General features: G+C 39.8%; 1 protein-coding gene across 7 annotated transcripts in view; it reads left to right on the forward strand.

Moving 5' to 3' along the window:
• The window catches only part of SNCAIP (synuclein alpha interacting protein), a 146,628-nt gene extending 131,579 nt beyond the window's left edge, over window positions 1–15,049 (forward strand). For 5 of the 7 annotated variants that reach the window (XM_025389234.1, XM_025389237.1, XM_025389239.1 and 2 more), the window contains 3 exons: window positions 378–470; window positions 1,086–2,157; window positions 14,472–15,049. In XM_025389234.1, the coding sequence (XP_025245019.1) occupies window positions 378–470; window positions 1,086–2,157; window positions 14,472–14,477 (1,171 nt within the window). In that variant the 3' untranslated portion in view covers window positions 14,478–15,049. Of the gene's footprint in view, window positions 1–377; window positions 471–1,085; window positions 2,158–3,483; window positions 3,555–14,471 lie in introns of all 7 variants that reach the window. The other 2 variants (XM_025389236.1, XM_025389233.1) reach the window with 1 other exon arrangement.
• The last annotated feature ends 6,869 nt before the right edge of the window (window positions 15,050–21,918 follow it).

Consider the following 21,918-nt stretch of genomic DNA (forward strand, 5'->3'; position numbering starts at 1 on the left):
TACATATTTATATATAACTATGCTTTATATCTACATTATATAGACATAAGTAGGAAAACTTTTTCTATGTCCATAGATACTCAAACATATTATCATTTTAATAGCTGTCATTGTAGAAACAATTATAATTTGTTAACTCAGACTTACTGATAAGCATTTAGGTTACTTACAGTTTTTCATTAATATTGGCAATAAATATCTTTTTGGGGTACTTTTGATTGTTTCCTTAGGAAAATTTCTGAACTGAAGAGTATGCACATTTTAAGGCTTTTGTATTTATTGCAACTTACTGGAAATTATTAGGAAAAAAATTATACTCCCTAATTTATAGCAGTAGCCAGTATCAGAGACCTCATGTGTTTTGGTTGTTTTCCCAGACAAACAGTAGAACGTGTCACGCTGCAGAACCAACTCCAACAATTTCTAGAAGCCCAGAAATCAGAGGGCAAGTCACTCCCTTCTTCACCCAGGTAATACCAGCACATTGTTGTTTAGCATTCTTAAGTATCCTAAATTGTTAAGCCTTCTTCTGAACTTCCTTTAATATATTTTAAGAGGATGACAACAGAAAACACTTTCTTCTTATAAAGGGGAATAAAAATGAGAAATCACAGTGAAAAAGGCACAGGACCTAGAGTCTGAAGACCTACTCTATTCTCTGATTCTGCTATTTTTCATTCCACGACTATAAACAAGTCACTTACTCTTTTGTGAGAATTGAATCTTTTAATTCTTCATCTGTGAAGTGGAAATAGGAGATATATAGATATAGATATAGATATAGCTCGATAAGTTTGTTGAAAATGGAATTAGCTGAGAACATTTATGCAAAATTGATGTATAAACAGTAAAACAGACAAATTTAGTAGTCATGGTAGTTATAGCCAAAGGCATAAGGCACATTATAGCTGATACTATGGAGTATTTGCACATTTTTGTTTTGAAGAGACATTAAGTACTTATTTGTATTCTGTTCTTATTTACTTGTACATTATTAGTGGCAGTAAAGGCCGTGTAGCAACTTGTGGCTGAATCATTTCAACCCAGTAGGAAATCATCTCATATGTCCTTCATCTTCTTTTTAGTTCACCATCCTCACCTGCCTGCAGAAAGTCCCAGTGGAAATCCCCAGATGCAGATGATGATTCTGTAGCCAAAAGCAAGCCAGGAGTCCAAGAGGGGATTCAGGTTCTTGGAAGCCTGTCAGCCTCCAGCCGGGCTAGACCCAAAGCAAAAGACGAAGATTCTGATAAAATCCTACGCCAGTTATTGGGAAAGGAAATCTCAGAAAATGTCTGCACCCAGGAAAAACTGTCCTTGGAATTCCAGGATGCTCAGGCTTCCTCTAGAAATTCTAAAAAGATCCCACTGGAGAAGAGGGAACTGAAGTTAGCCAGGCTGAGACAGCTGATGCAGAGGTCACTGAGTGAGTCTGACACGGACTCCAACAACTCTGAGGACCCCAAGAATACCCCAGTGAGGAAGGCTGACCGACCAAGGCCACAGCCCATTGTAGAAAGCGTAGAGAGTATGGACAGCGCAGAAAGCCTGCACCTGATGATCAAGAAACACACCTTGGCATCAGGGGGACGCAGGTTTCCTTTCAGCATCAAGACCTCCAAATCCCTGGATGGCCATAGCCCATCGCCCACCTCAGAGAGCAGTGAACCAGACTTGGAATCCCAGTATCCAGGCTCAGGGAGTACTCCTCCAAACCAGCCCTCTGGTGACCCTCCACAGCCCAACCCTGACAGCACTGCTGCCCAGAAAGTTGCCACAAGTCCCAAGAGTGCCCTCAAGTCTCCATCTTCCAAGCGCAGGACATCTCAGAACTTAAAACTGAGAGTTACCTTTGAGGAGCCTGTGGTGCAGATGGAGCAGCCTAGCCTTGAACTGAATGGAGAAAAAGACAAAGATAAGGGCAGGACTCTCCAGCGGACCTCCACAAGTAACGAATCAGGGGATCAACTGAAAAGGCCTTTTGGAGCCTTTCGATCTATCATGGAGACACTAAGTGGCAACCAAAACAATAATAATAACTACCAGACAGCCAACCAGCTGAAAACCTCTACATTGCCCTTGACCTCACTTGGGAGAAAGACAACAGATGCCAAGGGAAACCCTGCCAGCTCCACTAACAAAGGAAAGAATAAGGCAGTAAGTGCTATTTGGAGACTATTCTTTTTTTCTTCCTTCAAATGGATTATGTTGTTCCTAATACTACAGATTGTGGGCCCATGCTACCTTGAGGGAATCCCCAGAAAAAAAAAAATCCAAAGGGATGCATGGAAAGCCAAATTCATGTGTCTAATGAGACATGTCATGTTACATACATACTCCTTGCTCTTCTTTTGGAAGATATTCTAAGAGAGAAATCTTTAAAAAAGAAGTCATAAGAGATTATATTCTGGTCCCTAAATTTCCCTAAATGGCATAATCTTTAGGTGTTAGGGATCCTAGACTTGGAGGCATTTCTGCAAGATGAAACCACCAGTCAGTGCAAGTTTAGTCCTGCATTGGCACTGATTCTGTCCCAAGGAAGAGTTTGTTCTCTTCATGTGATGTGATAGTTTATTCTCAGGCTCAATTAAAAAGTACATAAATAGATGCTCTGTTTCTAAAGACTTAACTGTACAACTTTGGGATGACCTTTGAAATGAATACACCACAGGGACCTCCACATAGGTATTTTACAACACAGACTCCTAAGTGTTGATTGGAGCCTATAGGAACCTGAAGTGCTTGCCAGTCCACAGGGGATGGCAGAGTATGCCATGAACTACATTTTATAATTGCCTTCATTGGAAACCCATGCACTATAATCTGTGATTTATATCCAGTGGATAAGAGATATGAACATCTTTTTAGGCAATGTTTCCTGCAAGCTTTGCACTTGCCATGCCATTAAAAAAATGGTATAGCAGCCAAAATGCAAAACTCTCTGTGGAATGGAATGACCTAGATCATTCTCCACGTGATCCAGATAAACCACCCAGTGGAGCTGCAGAATCTTTGTGATTTATCATTAGCTATAAATGTTGGAATCCCATTACAATGAGGTTTAAGAACTGTCCATATTCTTTTTGCAGTACCCAAATCAAGTTTTAGTGAGTATTTCTCTAATTAATTGAACACCAAATTTTAAATTATAAATCAATTTTGTCTGTAAATTGTCCTTATTATAGAAGACTACATCATGTGTTTGGTTCAGCTAGAAAAGGCATACTTGTGCCCAAAACACCAGACCTTTTGGGCCAAATGTGTCAAAACTTAAGTCACTCAAATAAAACTTTACCAGGTAACTTACTGGGTTCTGCTACTCAGTAGTAAAAGAAGAATCATCTCAGTTGCCCATGCTCCTTAAAGTGCATACTAAGCCACTGTCCTCTAATCTGTCTTCCTGCATGCTTCATGTTTACTGGGCTTGTGCATGTGCTGAGCTTGTTGCATGTTTTCAGATGATTTTTAATTGCACCTCTCTAGGAAATGTACAGCAGCTGCATCAATCTTTCCTCTAACACGCTGATTGAAGAGCATCTGCGTAACTACGCACGGTACGTGGTGCTAGGAGATGTGTTGTGCGGCCTTGACATGCTTTGCTTTGAGTTGCATGAGCTTTTAAATCATGGACTTGGAGCACCTTTCATCAGAGGATAACACCAAGGAAGAAGAAAACTACAACTATTCCCCCAAGTAGAAGCAGGCACTGATGTAATGGTAACTAGGTCTTAGGTCGCTAGTCCCCCTTGGAGGGCTTTATTCCAGTGTCAGCCAGAAGATTCTTCTCAGTTCACAAACTTTTGCTGTATTTCCTAGTTGACTTTGGCTTTCAATCTTTGTTTTAATGGAGTCAAGTATTAAGAAAGTATTGAAATTAAATTTCCTGTCATGGTGGAGTGAGTCAGCCTCCAATCAGAATCGGAACTTTGAAACAGAGCTTGAATTTTATTTGAGTGTTGATTATAAACCAAAAGCTCCTTTCATCACCATTTTGCTGATCTCAGGAGAAGCAAGGCCTTGCCATTCTGAAATTTCTCTACATTAGCGTTATGAACACAATTTCAGTCTATGAGCCAGGTTTGTGAGTGCCCATTAATAAAACGAGGGCCTTTCTCAAATAAGATGTTTACAATTCAAAATGCATGGACTACATAACACAGAAAGGAGAGAATTGAGTCCCCAGTGGCTGGGCCACCTCCTTGGGCAAAGTCCTTCTGCAGCGTAGCTGTCATCTCCCTGTGGGATGAAACCAGTATGCCTTAATTGGTTTATTTCAGAAGAGTTACATCCGTAAACCCATTTTAAAAGACTATCACTTTTTATTTTGAGACAGAGTCTCACTCTGTCACCCCAGCTGGAGTGCGGTGGCACTATCTTTGCCCACTGCAACCTCCGCCTCCCGGGTTCACGCCATTCTCCTGCCTCAGCCTCCCGAGTAGCTGGGATCACAGGCCTGTGCCACCACATCTGGCTAATTTTTGTAATTTTAGCAGAATGGTTTTTGCCATGTTGCTCAGGCTGGTCTCAAACTCCTGACCTCAAATGATCCACCAGCCTCAGCCTTCCAAAGTGCTGGGATTACGGGCATGAGCCACCGCACCCAGTCATAAAAGACTATCACTTTTAAAATATTTAAACAAATTGAAAAATTATGGTATGCCATTCAGCACTCTTCCAAAATCCTCCAAAGCATGTATGTGGCTAGATGGATGGGTGGGTGGTGGTGTGTGTGTATTTGTGTGCTGTGGGTATGAATTTTAGTTGAGAATACTAAGTTGTAAGGAAGTCACTCTGCTTTTTTCTTTCTCTAAATCAAATTTAATCTGCTCTAAGTCTTTATTCAGGCTAGAGGGAAATTAAATATCAGTCATTTTAGGGGATGCCCCTAGGGGGCTCATTAATTCAGTATGTTAAAGGAAGAACCTTGGAGCTTCAATATTTACTGGTCACCAGTGGTCTGCTTGGGTCAGGCTTACATGTTGCCAGAGTCCAGGTGTCTGAACTGCTTCCGGCCTCACCGAGGCAGGGAATCTTGGCCAGTGCTGAGAGTCAAATGCCCGGGGTGGGTAAGGAATAGAAAAAAAAAAAAAAATGCTCATTGCCCTCCTAGACCTTGGTATTAGCCCACTTCTATTTCATTTCTCCTAACCTGGGTTCCTCACCCCTATGCCCTCTCTGTCCCCATCTTGGGAGGAATGTGTTTTCTGGTGCCTGGAAAATTCTGCTTTTGTCCTTAAACAGAAGCTACCAGCAACCCCCTGAGGCAAGAAAGCACAAAGAGTTGGCAAACTCCTTGGGAAGGGGAAGAATACCTCTTATTTCTTCCAGGCGCCTACAGCCACAGGGAGTAGGAGCAATTAGTATCACAATTAGTGATAAAGACAATTAGTATAAAAGACAATTAGTATCACAGTAGATTCTCCTGCCAGAAACATTTCATTCTGTCTTTTTATAAGCAAGGGAACAAAGCTGAGACATCTGCTATAATAGGATTACAAAAGTCAGCGCACAAAATGAGGTTATGGGGCTACTCAGTTATCTGACGCTAGGTTAACACTTTCCCCTTCTAAGCTTAAGGAAAAGTCCTTCTAAAGGCTCAGTTTAGAACCTATTAGATTCATTGGCTTTACTTATTAACAGTTTAATTTCAACAATAAATACTTAGAAACCCCAAAACAAAAATATTCAATGTATTTAAATAAGCATCTTGACCCCTTCCCCTCATTACCCTGTAAATTAACCTATACTTTATCATGGTTGTCATTTGCCATGTGTTTCCATAGAAAGTGGAAACTTTGGCTGGGCGCGGTGGCTCATGCCTGTAATCCCAGCACTTTGGGAGGCCGAGGTGGGTGGATCACGAGGTCAGGAGATCGAGACCATCCTGGCTAACAAGGTGAAACCCCATCTTTACTAAAAATACAAAAATTAGCCAGGTGTGGTGGTAGGCACCTGTAGTCCCAGCTACTCGGGAAGCTGAGGCAGGAGAATGACATGAACCTGGGAGGCGGAGCTTGCAGTGAGCAGAGATCGTGCCACTGCACTCCAGCCTGGGCGACTGAGCAAGACACCGTCTCAAAAAAAAAAAAAAGTGGAAACCTTAGTTCTTTCATGCTAGAAAGGAGATGTTTCACTCACTCATAATCACACACAGACAGAGGGAACTAGGCCGGTTCACTCCTGAGATAAAGCAAAAATGGATCTCTCTGGCTGAAATAAAGATTCCTCTGATAAATTCAGACTGGAGTGGGAATGTGGGCCTGAAAAATACCTAAGCTTGCATAATTTTGTCTATGGGACCCTACTGCAAGAAGGAAAGGAACTAAAGTGTTCGTGTCTCAGCAATGACTCCATATCTTGGCCCTAAAATTTGCTTGACCACCAAATGGCTCCTCTCAGGTAGCAGGGATGCCCAGGGTGATATGACTTTGGAAACCAGTGGCAGTCATTGGGTTGGAGTTGGGGCAAAATGTTATTGCCTCTACATAGCCCTATCAGCATATCCTGGGGAAAAGAGTGAGGCGATGCATCCTGGTTCCAGGAATACATTGGAATTCCATTTTAGTTAAAAAAAATTATTTTTTTCTGATAACAGAAAAATAGGGACTATAAATATAACATTTTAAAGAATGTCTGCTCTGTGAGGACTCTGTTTGCTATTTATTTTTCTAAATTGGTCACAGCTTGATAGCAAAGAATCTAAATTTCTTTTCAATGCCCTTTAAAATTAGATTCAACTCTAATCCTTTGAGCAGCTTTCCCAGTGTGATTCAACTGCAGAGGATAACTTGGTTTATAACAAGCAGATTTATCTTTACTTTATCTTACAAAGGACAAGTTGTTTTTAAGTTATTATAACTCCAAGGAAATGTTTGCAATTACTTGTCTTAAAATGCCAGTGAAACATTCATTTCCCAGAGTTTAAGTCCATCTGAGATCTTTAGGGCACTAAGTGAGCATTGATTCCAGTTACTGATAGGCAAAGGGCATAACCCCTGGCCACCACCAGTAACACCCACTTTGACCACAGTGGCACAGTTGCCTGAGGGGTTAACATCAGGAAACCCCTAATCCTAGCACCAGCGTTAGCATAGACTCCTTAAAAATCATAAAGCAATAAACACCATTAGTGTGGGTTTTACTGACAAGGTATTAGCCACACTGGGAATTTTATATTGGGAGCCAAGAGCTGGTATCAAGTATTTTGCATAGATCTTAAGGTTGTTCAGCAGCCACTTCAAAGAGACTGGTTTGTTTCACCAGCAGTGAGATGACATCTGCTATGGTAATGGTCATCTGCTGTGCCCATTAGGGTATCAGTCTCCCACCCCTAACACACACACACACACACACATTTCTGTCCTTAGTGCCAGGACATCATACTAAACAGAAAAAGGAACAAAGATGTGGAAGACATTGGGAAGTAAAGGTGAGGCCCTGGCTGAAACCTGCTCCCAACCAGAGCATATCCTCAGCCCCACTAAAAAGCATTTCCAGAATCATGATGGGAAAATGCAGCCAGTGCAACAAGACCCTGGTGCTGCTGAACAAATGGGTCCTTGCCATCATTCCTCTATATATTATCAAATAACCATATTTTAATCTTGTTTTCATTTTTTGACTCATATGCTTGATTCTTGAAAGGATAATGATAAACCTACTCAATCATGTAGGTGTGTTACTACACTGTCTAATATATGTTGAGTGCATCCTTTCAGAGACAGACAAATCTTACCAATGCAACAGTTCAGAAAAGTTTGTTAAAGTGCTGTTAATGAAAAAGTATTTAGTAAAGTAGTTGGTGCTTAACACTATAGACATTTGAGTTGTCGCTCAGAAACTGTAGTTTCATGGATTTTTTGTTTTTGTTTTGTGTTGTTTTTGAGACAGGTTTTACTCTGTCACCCAGGCTGGAGTGCAGTGGTGCGATCTTGGCTCACTGCAACCTCCGCCACCCAGGCTCAAGCGATTTTCCTGCCTCAGCCTCCCGAGTAGCTAGGATTACAGGCATATGCCACTACCACCCAGCTACTTTTTGCATTTTTAGTAGAGACAGGGTTTCACCCTGTTGGCCAGGCTGGTCTTGAACTCCTGACTTCAGATGATCCACCTGCCTCAGCCTCCCAAAGTGTTGGGATTACAGGCATGAGCCACCACACCCAGCCTGTAGTTTCAAGTTCTAAGCCCTGAATGGAAGTATAATTTTCTGTTTGCCTTTCTAACCTACTGGCACCAGGCTCCATGCCCAATTAGCAAAAGTTGAAAGACAACAACCAGGTACCTAAAGTTGGGTGATTGCCTCTGCTCCAGAAACCCCTAGAGCAGCACTGACCCTCCCAGCTCCCATGCGTCCCCAGGTACTCTGTGCTCTCCCACAATGTACCCCCAGGTACTCCATGCTTCCTCCCCACCAATGCTTCCCCAAGTGTTCTGTCTCTGTCCCCATACCCAACCCTGCCAACCCTTTCTCTGTCTCTCACTCTCTCTCTCTTTCCTGCCTCCTCCTGCTTCCTTAGGTGTTCTGTGTTCTGTGTCCTGCCCACACCCACCTCAGCCTCACCTATAGTTTCAAAGTATTTTCAGAATGAAAACCCTCATTATATACTATGACTTGCAGAAGAAGAAGTGAGAGGCTCTAAACTTGAACTATTTCATCACATGAATTAAGTGACAGTTCCTTCTTTCAAATGTGCCAGGGTTTGGGGTTTCCATTGACCATTGCACAGTAGAATTTCAGGAAATTGTTGCCAATAAGGCAGAGTCTTGTGTATAAAGAAAAAATGTCGATGTTATGAGAAGCCAGAATGATCATATCTTCCCAGTGTCTAAGCACAATTTAGCAAAGTCTTTATAGAGGCTGGCAGAGTTCCCAAGATGGATGCACAAATGGGGTGTCTTTTCATAAGCGCCTTACACTGGGAAAAGGAGAAAGCAGATTGCACCAAAAGAAGACAGTGAAACAGTTTGGTTAGTATCAAAGTACGATAAGTTGAGACATAAAAAAGGCAGGGAAAACCCTCGTACTCTCTTAAATCACTGCCCCAGGGAGGCAGGAAATGAATGTGTGGAGCTTGTGAACACCCATGAACCAACAGTAGGAAGATAACAGGAAGAGAACTGCCTTGGATACCAAAATCTTCCCACCAGACCACTTGCTTTCAACAAGCCACTCCTGATTTAAGGATAGTCAGAAAACCTAAGGACAACTCACTTCTCCACCCCCACCCTCCTTTCCTTATTCCCCAAAGATCCAGTTTTGAATTGTGTGACCTCAAAGCAGATACATGTTCTATTAATGTCATATTTGCACCACATGTCTGCCACCACTAGGGGTGTCTTTGTGCATTAAAAGAACAGAGCCTGTCTGTATCTCTCAAGGCTGGATGGAGTTTCAAAGAAGCAATAGGTTGGTTGAGTTTAAAAACACCAAATAGAGACTTTACACAGCCACTTTCCAGTGCCTTCACCAAGTATCCCTCCCCCAGCCAGCCACTGGTGCTCTTCGTTGCTACGCTGAGGACAGGGTGGATGGACAGTCTTCCTAATGCCACATCCCTGGATGGCCAGGCCACTCTTTGCAACCATTTTCAGCTCTAAGTCACACATTTTGCTCTGCCAGGATAAGGCATGGTTCTTTCACTCAGGGAGATCCTAATCAAGAGAGAATTAAAATAGGATTCAAGTAAAACATGGCAAACTCTGTGAAAGGCCTAAGAGCTTCATGAAAATAGCGACCCCCATTAGCACCTTTGGACTCCACGTGTACTCCCAGCATCTTGCTTGGTGCCTGGTGCATGATAGAGACTTCATAGATATTTGGAGAGAGGCAGAGCTAGAGAGAGTAAAAGAGGAAGAAGAAAGAAGAATATAAATAAAAAAAAGACTGAGCCTGTCTTCCCACAGCAAGGGAAAATGGAGTGTTCTTTATCAATATTGGCCTTCTGGTCACAAGTCCACCTACCCACAGTGAGTTTCCATTTGGGCACTTCAAATACAAGTGTTCATACCTTGAACCAGAATCCCATTTCTTAGTAGATGATACTTATAGATGTGCTCTCAGTCAAAACTCTGAGGGAGATCACAGAAAATAGCAAGGTTTCCCTGTTTTGGTTATCAGCAGAAATGTCGTGCATGCCGTGGACCATTCTACATGGATGCTGTAAGTTGCTGTCTAGTCACCATGGACTGTGGAAATATGCAATCCATGCCTAGATGAGTCAGCAAGTTAGAACACTTGAAAAACTGTTATTTAAATTTAAGGTTTTTTTCTTTCCAATTTTGGTCACTCAGAATGTGATTTCATATCCAAAAATGAAATAGAGGAGCAGCAAATTATCTGAATAATTCATGCCAGAATTACCCAAGCACTTTTGTTCTTTGCATACTGCTAGTTTGGGATTAGGTAATTGAAGGGTTCAGGGAGGATTGAATTATCCTGGTATTTTTCAGATAAATGCCTCAAGTTAATATTTTACTTGGTACAGACTTAGCTCTAATCATACGGGTTTTTGTCCTGCAGAAAGAGTGCTCATTTTAGTGTTTTTGACCACAGCACCTCTTATATTAAAGTGGAAATGCCCGTCAAAGTCTAAACTATATTATCCTTAGCCTATGACCAAAACCTTCTTTTAAATTTTTTATTTTAAATTTATTGTTAAAGTGATATAGATACTTACAAGAGTAGTATTAGCATTATAATAAAGACTGGATGTGCCCTGTGCCAAACCCACCCCCTTCCCTAGCCTCACTCTTTTGAATCGACCACTCGCTTTTCCTTCAGGTGTTTTCTCTAGTATTCTCTATTTGGAAGTAACAAGCTCATACATATTTTCAGTTTCAAATAGTATCCCTGTTATCTATTGGCATCCTACTATAGAAGATCAAAATGATAGCACTTATAAACACTTATAAAGCACGTACAGTATCCCAGAGAATATTTCAGGTACTTTACACATATTTACTATTTTAGTCTTCTCAATGACACTATGTGACAGATACTTTTTTCTTTTTTTTTTTAAGAAACAGGATCTTGCTCAGTCTGCAGTACAGTGGTGTGCAGTACAGTGGTGTGCAGTACAGTGGTCTGCAGTACAGTGGTGTGCAGTACAGTGGTGTGCAGTACAGTGGTCTGCAGTACAGTGGTGTGCAGTACAGTGGTGTGATCTTGGCTTACAGCATCCTCCAACTTCTGGGCTCAAGAGATCCTCCCACTTGAGCTTCCTGAGCAGCTAGAACTACTAGCATGTGCCACCCCACCCAACCAAGCAGATACTATTATTATCCTAATTTTGCATATTGGAAACTGAGACATCGAATGATTACATATCTTGCCCAAGGTTACATAGTAATGATGGCAATAGATTGTGGAGCCAGGATTTGAACTCAGTCAGTCTGGCTCCTAAATCCGTGTTTTTAACAATGAACCAAATGTGTCTAGCTCCATTTTAGCATCCAACAATCCAACACTGCACCTGCTCTCTCTTTCTCTGTCTCTCTTTTTCCCTCTCTTTTCTCTCTGTCACACACACAACTACACACGTGTACACATTCCTACTTCCTCTTCCTCCCACCCCCATGAGAATAGTTGTATCACTCTAAAGAGCTAAATCAGTATTCAGTGTTAATTATCATTATGGTTATTTAAATATTAATCACAAGGATTCATTCATTGTGTTGTCCTGTGTTATATTTTCTTTCTCATTCAATTTTATGTTTCCCATGGAAATAATTTTGGTTTCTTAATTTACAATGCGTTTCTAAACACTCTGCTGAAAACCAAACCATCTTTTAGCACCCTCAGACAGTTCAGGTGTTTGTCAGTTTCTCTCTGTTCATGGACACCCCCCCTCCTGCCCCCATCTTCACTGCTGCCTCCTGGCACTGCCACACAGCTATCATCCCAGAGTCTGTCATGCACATCATCCTGGGAATTCCTTTTGCTTCTCTCCTGTTTAGACTCTGTTTCCCGAACCTGTCTTTTCTTTTTGGTTGATTCTCATGCTTCAATCATATATCTTCCCACCCAAGGAAGGTAAATAGGTGCTAAGTTTTTTGAGACCTTGACAGTCTGGAAATACCTTCAATTTACCGGATTGAGTGTTTGACTCAGTATAGGATTCTAGGTGGTAAATTATTTTCTTTCAGAATCTTGAACACATCATTTCATTTTCTTTTGCTTCTAATGTGTCTGTTGAGAAGCCCCATTCTTCTCTGCTGATGGCTTGGAAGATTTTATGATTTCTTCTTTATCTCCAAAATTTTGATTTTTTGATGCTTTGCCATGATGTGGGTCTGTTTTCATTCCTGGACTGTGGGCACTCAGCAAGCTTTTTCAATCTCAGTACTTCAATTCTGGGAAATGTTTTGTACAATTTCTCTGAAAATTTTCTCTTCTCCAATTTCTCTGTTCCCTCTTTTGGAAATCATCTTATTCTAACGTTAGACATACTGGACTGATCCTCAGATTTTCTAATGATTCTTCTCTATTTATCCATACTTTGATTTTTTTTTAGTTTGAATCTCTAATATATTTACTGAATTTTGCCTTTCAATTTTGCTATTGAATTTTTTATTTCTGCTATAATAATATTAATTTCCAATATCACTTTACTGGTTTTCTCTTTTTTCCTTCATTATAGCTTTTTTCTTTTTTTTCTTTTTATTTTCTTTTTGAGACAGAGTCTTGCTCTGTCACCCAGGCTGGAGTGCAGTGGTGTGGTCTTGGCTCACTGCAATCTCTGCCTCCTGGGTTCAAGTGATTCTCATGCCTCAGCCTCCATAACTGGGACTACAGCCACCACACCTGGCTAATTTTTGCATTTTTGGTAGAGACGGAGTGTCACCATGTTGGCCAAGCTGATCTCAAACTACTGACCTCAACTGTTCCACCTGCCTTGGCCTCCCAAAGTGTTGGGATTACAGGTGTGAGCCACCACGCCTGGCTTTTGTAGAGTTTTATGAGCAAATCTTATTTAAATGTTTGCAGTCAAATACAAATGCATATCTTTATCTTCCTTTTTACAATAAAGGCATCATACTCTACACACAGTTTTGTTTCTTGCTTTTTTTCACCTTACATGTTGGAGGACTTTATGTGTTAGTGTATAGAGAGCTTCTTCATTCTTTAACATAGTTGCTATCATCTTCAGAAGTACACGGTGCTTCTAATTCCTGCATCTGGCAGCAGTGCAGATCAGTTAGTTGGATTCCCTGACTGTAAGCTTGGGTTTTTGCTTTTTCTGCTCTGCTAAACCAATTCTAAATGTTCATCCACCTTTCTGTTTCTGAAATACTATTGACATTTTGTCTGTTGTATCCTCTCCTCCCATTTCCCTTATTCATCTAAATTTGTGTCTTTTTAATTTCTTTTATTTCAGTGTTATTTTGCAGGATATGGAGGACAAATGTGCATATTCAATCCATCATGTTTAATTGGAATCTCTAGCACATCTTTTAGCCAATTAGATTTTTCTTTCACCTTCTTCCCTTTCCCTTTCTTGCCCATGGACAGGTCTCTAAAGTTCCAGTTAGAGGAAAAATAAAAATAAGAATTATAACTTTCAGATGATGATGATGATGATCAAATATATTCCAGCACACTGAAAATAGGCTTCACGGTCTTTGTGAGTAAGCACAATTTTGAGACTCTGGAGCCACGCCTGGGGTTCTCCTGCATCCAAATGTGGTCTCATAATAGCTAGTATCATTACCAGAAAGTGTTTTTGTCTGGTGTAGCAACAAGAAGTAATTTAGTAATATGTGGCCTTTTCCACCCTCAGAAGATAGCTCCTCTCTGAAGATTTTACACCCAGAATGGGACTAATACCTCATGAAAATGATTGCACCTGCCTAGGGGAAAATTTATTTGAAAAGCAAAGCTGTTCCCTGGCTCAAGTTTGTACTCTTTTTCCACAGACTTACTAGGTGTCCAGTATTGAGGGAAAAGGAGCATATTGTTCTTTAGCTTTCTTTTTCCCATAGATTTATCTACTTATGATCTTTCAACATGCTATGACTCAGTAATCACACCCCAAAGAAAAAGCATTCTTCTTTAAACTTTTAAGGCTCAAGCTTATTGGAGACTAAAAGTGTCACCAGTGAATCTATCTAAATAAAATAAAAATATTTTGTTTATACTCAACCAACAGTACTATACTTCCTATCTTGTTTAACTCTGATAAAATTCCCTTGACTGTAAAAATGCCTGTATTTCAATCAGTATGGTTGAGAAATTATTTCCATAGCTGAGTTAGAAAGTGTTTAGTAAGTGTGTGTTATTACATGACTATTGCTTTCATTGTTTAAAGAGTGGTTTATATGAAAAGAGAATAATTTGCGTATTGGAATGAAGTGTTCTTCAGTGTGGTTTGTATGAGGATAATTTCCATTTTTGGTGAGCTGTTTAGTGGTGTTGTCTTGTAACTTGACCATAGTTTTATCTAATTTTGGCCTGTGGTTTCTCTTCTGCTTAGGCATAATGACATCAATAGAAAAATGAAGAAATCCTACAGCATAAAGCACATTGCTGAGCCAGAGTCAAAAGAACTCTTCTTGTAAATCACTTTTTAAATTTTCTCTCACTGATGCCCTTTGGACACTAGTGGAAATTTCTGGATATCCTCTACAGAAAGAGAACCATGAAAACAATGCCTCACCAGCAGAAGAACAGAATATCAGGATGCCTTAAATTTATAGTAGTAGACTGTAAAAGATTCCTTTTGGGGTGATATCTGTATATATAACTTGTGTTTTTTTTAAAAAAAAAAAAAAAGATGCTGTTTAAAAGCATGATTGGGAAAATGTATGTTTTTAAAGAGTAGATTGATTCACCCTACCCACAGGACGTTGACCAAACCACTGATGCCATTTTATATTTCATCAATTGCATGAGTATTTGCTAATGTTGATTGAACCTCCCTTTCCCCGTAATGTGGGCAGATTTGGCTCAGCTCCTTCATGAGATCAGGTCAGTGATATTGTTTTATGTCAAGAGTGTTCTTTCTGTCATTTCTACTTTTGTATAAAGGAAATAAAACAATGTTAACAGCCACCTATAAGCTTGGGGCACCTACTTTCTAACAAATCTGTGATGTTCTGATTTCTAAGGGACTTTGCAAGTATTTTGACTGCTGGTATTTGATTTCAGGAACAAACTGCTCAGTTTAGCGGTTTTCCCATAGGGGTCAAATAAAACGTTCTATATTTCATTAAGTACTAAAAGATCAGACAAGTATATAAAGTAAGTCAGTTCCTTCTGCCTTCTCAAATCTCAGTGTTGACATGGGAAAATATTAAGGAGAACTAAGGATTTAGCCCCTTCTTGGGTCACTTTTTTCTGCCTCTGACACATTATGAGACCTGTCTAATCCCTTTAGGAGACAGTGTGGAGCCCAAGTTCATAACAGCCCCATTGTTGATGCAGCTCTCTCCCTCCATGTAAGCAGTAAGTTCCAGAAGGCTTCCTTCTATCATGTAAAAATATATTTCTGTTGAAACTTCAAGAGTTTTATTTTCAAAGTATTGGCATGGCCTATAAGAGGCCTGTCAAGTTTTAGTTTAAAAGTAGAATGTATTCTTACCAGTAGGAGGGAACACTGTATGCTACTATAGTTACTAGCAATGTCACTGCAGCCAAATCAGTCAAATGTGAACCATTCCTGTATCCTGGTGCAGAGAGCAGATAAACTCACTGAATTAAGAGATAATCTTGCATATGTAGGTCATCCGACAAACTTGGGCTTGATGAGATGCAATTAGGTAGAAAAGGAGCTAATAATATCTGAGTGCCTTTTATGTACCAGACAGTATTATGTGGTGATATTACTACTTTCATTTTATAGATGAGAAAACAAAAGTTTGAAATGTCTTAAGACCTGGTTCCCAGGTAACAGGTAACACTAGTAGTAAATCGCATAACTAGGCTTTGATACATATTTGCCTATTATCCCCACTACACTGATGATCCTACACTGTGCTGTCTCCCTAGTGCACTAAGTGCTGGACTCGCACAGGAAGCATGAGTTCTGGTGTCAGCTCTTCTTCTAACAGCCCTTTGATCTCAGACAAGGGGCATTGCCCTGCCCAAGAAATCTGGAAAGGGCAAGACGGGCCTACGTGCACATCGAGGAGAAGAAGTTTCCTTTCAAACTTACAGAGCAACGCGTCTATGAATTTCATTCCATGTGCTGTGTCCTTGTCTGGGTCCTGTGAGTTGCTACTGTTAGAGCCTGGTGCCATGTGTAAACCTTCATTTATCACCTGGTCTTTTCCTCAAACGAGATGCCCTCACTCTGATTTATGCCCCTTGGCCTTATCCACCCACTTTGATTTTTTCCTCATATTTCACTACTTTGTCCTATTGCTTGAGATTCTAATAGAGAATTTATGGCAAGCACATGTGAAATGTAGACTCCTGTGTTTTCTTTCTGCTTAGTGCAGAGGAGGTGATGGTGAGGTCACACAGCCAACCTTTGGGATTTGGCCAAAATGAAGCCTCGAAGAAAGAGGACCCGGTAAGTGCTCTCTGTCTCCCAGACATCCCAGTTTTCTTCTTAAACTGTGTTTTTAAATGTGAAAGATGAAGGGGGCTAGGCAGAGATTTCATAAGCCACAAAGAGTTCCTGATTAAACATAGCAAAGAAAATTTCAAGAGTTTGAAAGAAAGAGATGTTACTTTGACTTAGAAAAAACACTGGCAATTCAGTTGTTCAGTGACACTAGCATTTTAGCTTCTGCAGTCTGAGTACAGAAGAGCAAAGAATAAAAAAGGTAAAATAGGGAAGTTGAGCAGATTCAGATCAGCCCAAGAAATCTGGGCTGATAATGCATTCTGTTTAATGATGTTGCTAGGATACTAAAAATAATGGCCCTTAAATTATACATGTACTACCTACCTTTACTAAGTTCCTTATGAAATTGATACCTATGGTTGCTTGAAATTAGTACAAATGATGTTTTCCTTACCACAAACTTAGTTTTGTCCACCATTTTTTAAATGAAAACACAGAAAACTCATTTATTTTTTTCTAGAAATTGAGACGCATTCACATGTTAAAGAAAGCAAGCAAGCCTGTAATCCCAGCACTTTGGGAGGCCGAGACGGGTGGATCACGAGGTCAGAAGATCGAGACCATCCTGGCGAACACGGTGAAACCCCGTCTCTACTAAAAAATACAAAAAAAAAAAAAACTAGCCGGGCGAGATGGCGGGCGCCTGTAGTCCCAGTTACTTGGGAGGCTGAGGCAGGAGAATGGCATAAACCCGGGAGGCGGAGCTTGCAGTGAGCTGAGATCCGGCCACTGCACTCCAGCCCGGGCGACAGAGCAAGACTCCGTCTCAAAAAAAAAGAAAAAAAAAAAAAAGCAAGAATGTGTTTCCTTTTAGTGAGCAGAGCTTTGAGGCCCCTGTCCCAACTGCCGCCCATTGGGCTAGTAAAATGAGTAAAGCTCTATCTGCATGCCTAATTACATGCAGCAGAGTAGGAAACTCAGCTCCATTGTAAAAAACAATCACATCTGTCAGTATCTTTTAAAGACTGGGTTCTTTTATGTCACTAAAGGGACTTATATTACCAAAGTTCAACACAGCAAATTAGGAATGTTTCTTAGAAAAGATAACAAGATACCGAACTGTCACCACTTTCAATGGATTGAATTCCCACTATTTATTCTTGTAAAACAGTATCAAGACTTCAAACCAAGTAAGAAAGTTCTAGATGTGCATCACAGAGTTGGAAGTGCGGATGAGGCTTTCAAAAGATACCGTCAAGTAAGACTTGTGAGAATTAATTATTTTTCTCAAAATGAATAATGATAAGCAAAATTATGGTACAAGCTAGAGGAAATAATTATCAATATTTAAATAACTCCCTAAAAGACTCCTTGATACAAACTAGATTAAATGTTTTTTCTTCAGCAGCCACCTATATCCTTAATGTTGCATTAAGTTAATAGAGCTAAGTAAGCCTAAGGAATTATTGCAACAGAGTTGGTACATTGCCCCTTGTAAAAAATGGGGTTCACACTGTCTACAGCCCATAACTCTCACTGGCTGATAGGTCTGTCATTACTATGTTATGTTGTCTCAGTATTATTTCCCTTTATTCTTTGACTACTGCATAGTTTTATATAACTTTTCAAGCACTTGATTCCTGTCTCCTAATGAGACCATAAATTTGTTAATCTCAACAGAATCTTAGTATCACGTCTCACAGATGGTGTTTAGTATCTACTAACAACTTACAGCCATCTTTCTTTCCATATCCTCCCCAGTCTTCTTCTATTCTCTCCTTGTCCTCATTTTCTCTCTTCCTCCTTCGTTCTCTCCCTTACTCTCTCCTCTCCCTCCCTCTTTGCTGTCATCTCCCCTCCTTTTTTCTCTCTCTCTTCTCTGCCTTCTGTTTACAAGATCATTAAACCCTATATATATGGGATCTTCCTTGGAAGAAACCTGGCAAAGAAATTGCAGTAAGTAGACATGTACTGGACCAGGTTTACAGTGAAAAGCAAGTCGCTTCTCCCTTCTTGCCAGAGCATGTGAGTGTGACAAGCATCCCATATGCTAATATATTCAACACACTGTGATTCAACCCATGCCAAAGAATGAGACCCTGTGCTAGGCATTCCATTTGAACAAAAAAGACCTGGAAGTTAGTATCAGCCATAGGAGGAACAAAGATAGATAAGTCTACCAAATTGTGCATTTGGAGAGACTTGTGGAAAAAAACTATTCCAACTAGTTTATAGCAGTGATTCCCAAATTTTGCTGTACATTATACCACCTAGGGGAGCTTTTAAATACTGGATACCCAAGCTAAACCCCTAACAAATAAATCCCCTCTCTGTGGTGGAACCCAGGCATCAATATTTGTAAAGAATAAGATGAAAAAGAAGCAGGAAGGAGGAGGTGGAGAAGGAGGAGGAAAGAAGGAAGAGAAGGAGAAGAAAAAATACTAGGATTTCCATATGCAACCAGATTTAACTTAACAATAATTGTACATATTCATGGGGTACATAGTAATGTTTGGAACCATATCATTTACAGCAATCAGGTCATAGTACTTAGTATATCCATTACCTGAAATACTTAACACTTCTTTGTGCACCTAAGTTTTATAACCAGCACCTTGCTAACTCAAAATGTGATCAGAACCCATCAGCATTGGCATCGACTGGGAGCATGCTCAAATGCAGAATCTTCTGGCATTCACCATGGCTTCCACTTTTAATTTTGTGATGCTGTAAACTGTCTATTGAGAAAATATTTGAGAAGAATGGGCAAAAAATTACCCTGTCCTCAAAGAGAAAGAAAGAGTAGTATATCCCTAAACCTGGGTTAGAATGTGGAGAAGAACCTATTTTGTGTTTTAAGGGAGTGTGTGTAATGTGTATACAATTTGAAAATCATGTTCCATGTTGTAATTCACATGTTGGAAATTTTGTAAATCCTATAATTATAGAAAGTGAAGCTTCTTTTCTGGAGGGGAGAGGTAGAAGACACAACAATAATTTTTCAGTCCAGGATAGGGTCAGTACACTTTTATGTTTAATCATAATGTAGCTAGGTTTTCACTTGTTATGAAATATTTCTCTAAATTTCCTAAAATCAATGTTTATAGAAGTCAAATCACCAGAAAACTACTCATTATGCAGTAGCATATCCAAGACAAAGCACACTCAAAGCAAAGACCAAACCCTACCTCTCAATACCATTTCCTAACTGCTACTGGAGGGGCTCCTCTTGATAAACCACCAAGATATATGATATTTTATGACCTTGTTGCACAGGACACTGTTATATGTCAAATATATTATTTTGTACACACCACACACACACATATGCTGAATGCCTACCATGTACACAGCTCTGCCCCAAGTGGTGGAAGGTAAATTAGCGATAAATTCATAAGAAATATTTTTGATGAAATGTGGAAAGTCTTAATTAAACAGAATAAATCTGAGAAGTACAGTGATCTGTCATGATGTTATACTCATATATGTATTTTATAACTGTATATATTTTCTATGGAATTTGTTCTCACAGTTGTTCAGCCAATTAGGAACAGTGGCAGAAGAATTTAAATTCTATTATTTGTGGTAGAAAATGCTAGTTATCTCCTCAATATCCTTTCTCCCTTTCTTCTGATTAAGAGAACACAGTTAAATGTTCCCAGATAAAATTACCTTCCCAGATGCCCTTGAAACTGGGAATGGCCATGTGACTCAGTCTGGCCAATGAGAGGGAAGTGGAATTCGTAGAGTGGGGCTTTAGAAAATCTTGTAGAGGTCAAAGCTTACCTGGCACTCATTTTTGCCCTTTGTACTACCCTGGGATACAGCATTGCTTCTTTGGCCATAAGGACAAAAGTCAGATTCTTTAAAAAAAGGAAAAAAAGGAAAATAAGGAACCCAGTTCCTTGTGCAGCTATGTGAGCCCTGAATTGTACATATTACTTATTGAGTAAAAAAAACTCTCCTAATTGACTAAATCACTGATATCTGTCTTCTGGTAGGAGCAGCCAAATATACAACCTAACTGAGGTACTCAGTTGACAGAATAAAGAATAAACCACTGGAATAAAGCAGCATTTCACAGATCATATTCTATTTACCACTAGGACTAGGGGATATTTGGCTGTGCTCCAGGATTAATGTATGTTTTGCTAATTAGTTTGGTAAACAGTGCATACAAAGTCCTGACATACACTGTGAAGTCCCACCTTTGGAGACAAAGGACATAGTCCCCCAGCTGCTGGTGGTATTGCTGGCCCAGAGCTTTCAGGTGTTAGCCTTCTCCAGGAATTGCCCTTGGCTGAAGAAAGTCACCTTGCCCAAGAGCACAACCTTTCCCTGGGCAGCCCATATCCAGCAGTGGTCAATGTGCAGGTATGTAGACCCAGCCCCTAACATAACTTCAGACAACCCCAGAAAACCATCCCAGCTTCAGACCTCCCCCATGGGTTTGTCCCAACTTCTTCCTCTACCTGACACAGCCTCTTTCTCTTCCTTAACATAGATGTTGATCCCAAGAGCCATCTGTAATAAACTTCCTGCACATTAATCTCTAGATCAGAGTCTACTTACCAGGGAATCCAGTCTGTAATGATATATTAGCATGTTCATATCTTGAAGAAGTCCCAGAGTACAAAAGAAACTTGTTTAATTGGGTTGGGTGCTTAAACTGATTTATAAACCAGAGGTCTTTTAGAATACTTTTCACATCCCCCAGAGTGATTTCTACTAATGTTAGTTTAGGATATGCTGGAATCAATTTTGGGTCATTACACATATATGGAATTTAGACTATTCTAACTATCATGAAAGCCCAATGTCAAATCAAAATGTGTATACCGGAACAGAACTATTTAGCCAAATTTCAAAGAAATGCAGCCAAAGTTATATTCTATTTGGATATAATTTTGTGGTCATTATTATTGAAATGTACCATTTCCAGGGTCCTTCCAAAAGCTATGGACTCAAATTCATTTCACTGCTGATGGTTAAACTACACCCTAAGTCTCCATAGAAATGTCATCTATAAACTATGGCATTTATCAAAAATCAATATAAGAAATAGTCATATAGAAAAAGTTTCTATATATTTTTTATAACACTCTTATTGAAACCATCATATATTTAAAAATTGAATGGCCCTATAAGGGGCCATAAAATAAATTCCTCTTAGAGTTAGTACTAGAGAAAAAAAAAATGCTTCTATAGGAAAAACTGGCATGCTTCTTTTTATTAGCTAATAAGAACCTTATATAACTCGCATTTTCCCTTTTTGTCTTGCTTGCCAGGAAAAGGTCAACAGCAAAGTTTGCATTTAATCTCAGTAGCAATCCTTAGCCTAGTTTTTTCTAGTATAACAATCTGTCTCCAACTCCACCCTCTTCCTTTGTTCTTATATTTTTATCCTTTT

The sequence above is a fragment of the Theropithecus gelada genome, chromosome 6 (assembly GCF_003255815.1).
Source record: "Theropithecus gelada isolate Dixy chromosome 6, Tgel_1.0, whole genome shotgun sequence".
Taxonomy (NCBI): domain Eukaryota; kingdom Metazoa; phylum Chordata; class Mammalia; order Primates; family Cercopithecidae; genus Theropithecus; species Theropithecus gelada.